Source organism: Frankliniella occidentalis, unplaced genomic scaffold, assembly GCF_000697945.3.
Source record: "Frankliniella occidentalis isolate FOCC.00 unplaced genomic scaffold, Focc_3.1 Scaffold37, whole genome shotgun sequence".
Lineage (NCBI taxonomy): Eukaryota > Metazoa > Arthropoda > Insecta > Thysanoptera > Thripidae > Frankliniella > Frankliniella occidentalis.
Window position 1 is genome coordinate 1,120,889 of NW_026267167.1, and position 3,576 is coordinate 1,124,464.

General features: G+C 52.1%; 1 protein-coding gene across 1 annotated transcript in view; it reads right to left on the minus strand.

Annotated features, from left to right (window-relative positions):
- The window catches only part of LOC113214940 (cysteine-rich motor neuron 1 protein), an 80,088-nt gene that overhangs the window by 503 nt on the left and 76,009 nt on the right, over window positions 1–3,576 (minus strand). Inside the window, exons 2-4 of the mRNA XM_052266327.1 lie at window positions 2,592–2,792; window positions 2,356–2,475; window positions 6–165 (exon numbers count right to left, since the gene is read on the minus strand). Coding sequence (XP_052122287.1) covers window positions 6–165; window positions 2,356–2,475; window positions 2,592–2,792 — 481 coding nt within the window. The remainder of the gene's footprint in view (window positions 1–5; window positions 166–2,355; window positions 2,476–2,591; window positions 2,793–3,576) is intronic.

Below are 3,576 nucleotides of genomic sequence, written 5' to 3' on the forward strand. Positions count from 1 at the left end.
TCGACTCACGCAAGCAGGCGCAGAGGCTGCAGCCCGCGGGGTCCTTGCGGTAGCCGTGCGTGCACCGCTTGCTGCAGGTCTCGGCCGCGGGGCAGCGGCACTCGCACAGCTCGTTGCCGGCGGCGTCCTGGGCGTAGCCGGCGGGGCACTCCAGGGTGCAGGCGGCTGCAACAAAAACAGCCGAATCAATCTATGGCCCCTCTTTTAAACAACGCACGTAAATTTTCGACAGCCCATGTTCTTGCTCGTCAATACATTCCAAGTCAATACATAGTGCTTGTCATTTTTTTCAATTTCAAATAATGCAAATTTACAGAACACACTCTAAATGTAAAGGGACAATTTTGTCTGAAGATTTGGAACCGATTCGTGCACATCCAGAAAGGATGCAATTTGGTTCCTAAAACTAGACAAATTGTGAGAGACTTTACACAATTTTGTCCAATTTAAGGAAAAATTTCATCTTTTCTGGATGTGCACGAATCGGTTCCAAATTTGCGGACAAAATTGTCCCTTTACATTTAGAGTGCACATCATCATCATCACATCATGTAAAATTTTCCCGAAACTTTCCGAGTATCTCTCACAATGTGATGTTCGTATAGTAGCATGGCATCCCCACGTCATGTCATCCTGAATCCGAACAAAAGCACGGCCGGCTCAACACGGTCCGTTATACGTGCATCGCCTGCAGCCTGCGAGCGACATTCAAAGCCGACGTTTCGTTCCACCCCTTTGCAACGATACGGTATTATTAAACTAGCTGCGGATTATATGTGCAACAAACACAACATTGTGGTGGGGAGGGAAACAGGGAACATGTACCAGAAACGTCAAAACCAAAAAGTCAACCAAGAAGCTATTAGGTTCCGTGCGCCCTTCTGCCACGATCAGCTCGAAAAGCACTAATACATGTCAAAAGAACAAGCATCCAATAAAACACTGCCAAAAGTGATTGGTGAAAACAGAAGTGAAGTACTCCGCCCTATGAAATTGCCGTCTTTTCTAAAGAGGGAGAAAGGGGAGAGGGGGGGGGGGTTGCTGGTCACGGGTCCACCACCACTACCACCGGTGTGTGTGTGTGTGAGAGAGAGAGAGAGAGAGAGAGAGAGAGAGAGAGAGAGAGAGAGAGAGAGAGAGAGAGAGAGAGAGAGAAGGAAAAACTCGGCGCAGATGTGGCTCAGCAACAACTCGAAATTGTTTTTCACGGACGCCCCTAAGTTGGTTTATTCTTAGTTGGCAGCGAGCGGGATTTATTATCCGAGGTGAAATGCACAAAGCTCTGCCAACCGAATCCGTTTTGCAAACCCGTTGCGGCGAATTTCCACGTATACCACCCCGTGTGCTGTGCGTGGACATAATTTTGCGAAGAATTTTGCAGCAGCGTATATTGGCGGAGAGTTTCTTATTCCGGAATCCTCTCCGCAGAAATGAATTGTTTGCGTCGACGGCGAAAATATGAAAGGCCGGGCGGGGAACCAAGTCGATGGCATCAGCGTGAAAGTTTGGGTCTCCCAAGGACCACGGACGGCGGCGAACAAGGAAAACTGGTCGCTCAAGTGGTGTCGCTCTGTGGACGCAGTAGGAGGTTGGTAAACTGGGCTGCCAGCCTCCGCCTTTCCTCTATTATTAAGACTATATGGAATAATTGCCAACTAACCATCGGTTCCGCGACTGTTGCAAACTTGTACCGACCCGTTCGTGCCGGTCCGTGCAACAATATCTTATCTCTTTCACTATATTAACAGTACACACACAAAAAAAGAGTTCTTGGACCAAAAACATTGTACTTGACCCTTGATTTTTCAATTGCACATATGTCTTGATACAAGTTATTTATGCTTGAAAAATAAAAGAATAAAACAGTAGAACAGATAGGATAGTCTTTCGCGGCAGCGAAACAGATAGGATATTGTTGAACAGACGCGTAGATAAGTCATCAAGCTTTGCAAAAGAAAAAAGACGAGTAAGCAATCGCGATGCAATAAACTGAAACACAACTTGCCAGTTGCAGAGAGTAAATTTTACATCCCAGCCTGTTATCGAGTCAAATCAAATGAAAATATCAAATTACTAGCTGGCATTGTCTGAGGGATGGCGTATAGAAATTACGACCGTCATTCGCCGAAGCAGAAAACCTGCCGGTGCAAAAACAACGCCAGCAGCTCTCAGATGGCGCCCGCTAGGTAGGCCACATCTCGCTTGCAGCGCGCGCGTGTACGGCGGGCTGGCCTACCCCGAGTCTCGCAGGCGCCTCGCTTCCAGCTCCCACCACCGCCGCGTACGACTTGTCGAACGGATCTGTGTGAGCCAGAAGGGCGCTCGCTACACCACCCCAACCCGGCGCGTACCTACCTCCCTTGTGGCACTGGCACGCGTAGCAGCCCGCCTCGTCCAGCACGAAGCCGTGCGTGCACCGGAGCGTGCAGTTCCCCAGCGACGGGCACGTCTGGGCCTGGGTCACCACCGACTGCCCTGCACGGGATAACAATAGAAAAGGGTTTTTTTTAAAAAAGCCCACTCTTGTGCGCCAAGTGCGCGATATATCCCTTGCGCGGGGACAACAAAAAAGAGCTCGTACTAATACTCACCGTCGCAGGCCGGGCAGCACTCGCCGGGCACGCGGCGCGGGTTGTCGCAGGTCACCTGGCACATGAAGGCCTGGCAGCGCGCCTGGCCGCCCTGGCAGCTGCACGACAGGCAGCCGTTGTCCTCCGTCCAGCGGGCGTCCGGGGCGTAGAAGCGGCCCTGGTGAACGCAGCCGGGCCCGCGCACCTGGCCGACCTCCGCCTCTGCAGACACACACACACACAGATACATAAATACGAGCGCTGCCGGTCACCGCCGCCAGCCATGAGAGGCTCTTATCGGGATGGAAAAATCTCTCTCTCTCTCTCTCTCTCTCTCTCTCTCTCTCTCCCTTAGACTCTGACAATCTTCACAGGCCGGCCGCTGGAACGGGAACGCCCGCGCGCCAGCCACGGAATATGTCATTTTTATGGTGACAGTAAAAGCAGGGCGAAGGCCTCGGTATGGGGTCTCTCTCTCTCTCTCTCTCTCTCTCTCTCTCTCTCTCTCTCTCTCTCTCCCTCTCTCTCTCTCACCTCCCCAGAGCGAGGCCGAACGGAGACGAGTCGACCGCTTCCTAACGGCCCTCTTTACCTTTCTCTCTCACTCACTCCCTTTTGCTCGCACTACTCTACAGTCAGCCCCTCCCCCCCTCCCCTCTAATACACACACTGTAGTGTGTTAACAGGCACACAACGCGCAGAGGCGCTGTGACAACATATCAGTCTGCATGCACAGGAGGAGGGTGTCCATACTGACCACCACAACCACCCAGTGACACCACACACCAAATATGAAAAGATAGCTAAATGTGTGCGTATGTGTTGTGTTGTGTGTGTGTGTGTGTGTGTGTCGCCCCTCGCGGGCTGAGCGCACACATGCGCGCGCCAGCGACCTCCACAAAACTAATTGCATGACGCATTCTCATGTCTATCATGTCCCCGGGAAGCAGAGTTATGGCCCTCGTACCGACCGGCGCAGCGTGTGACCCCCTTCTATCCCCTCCCT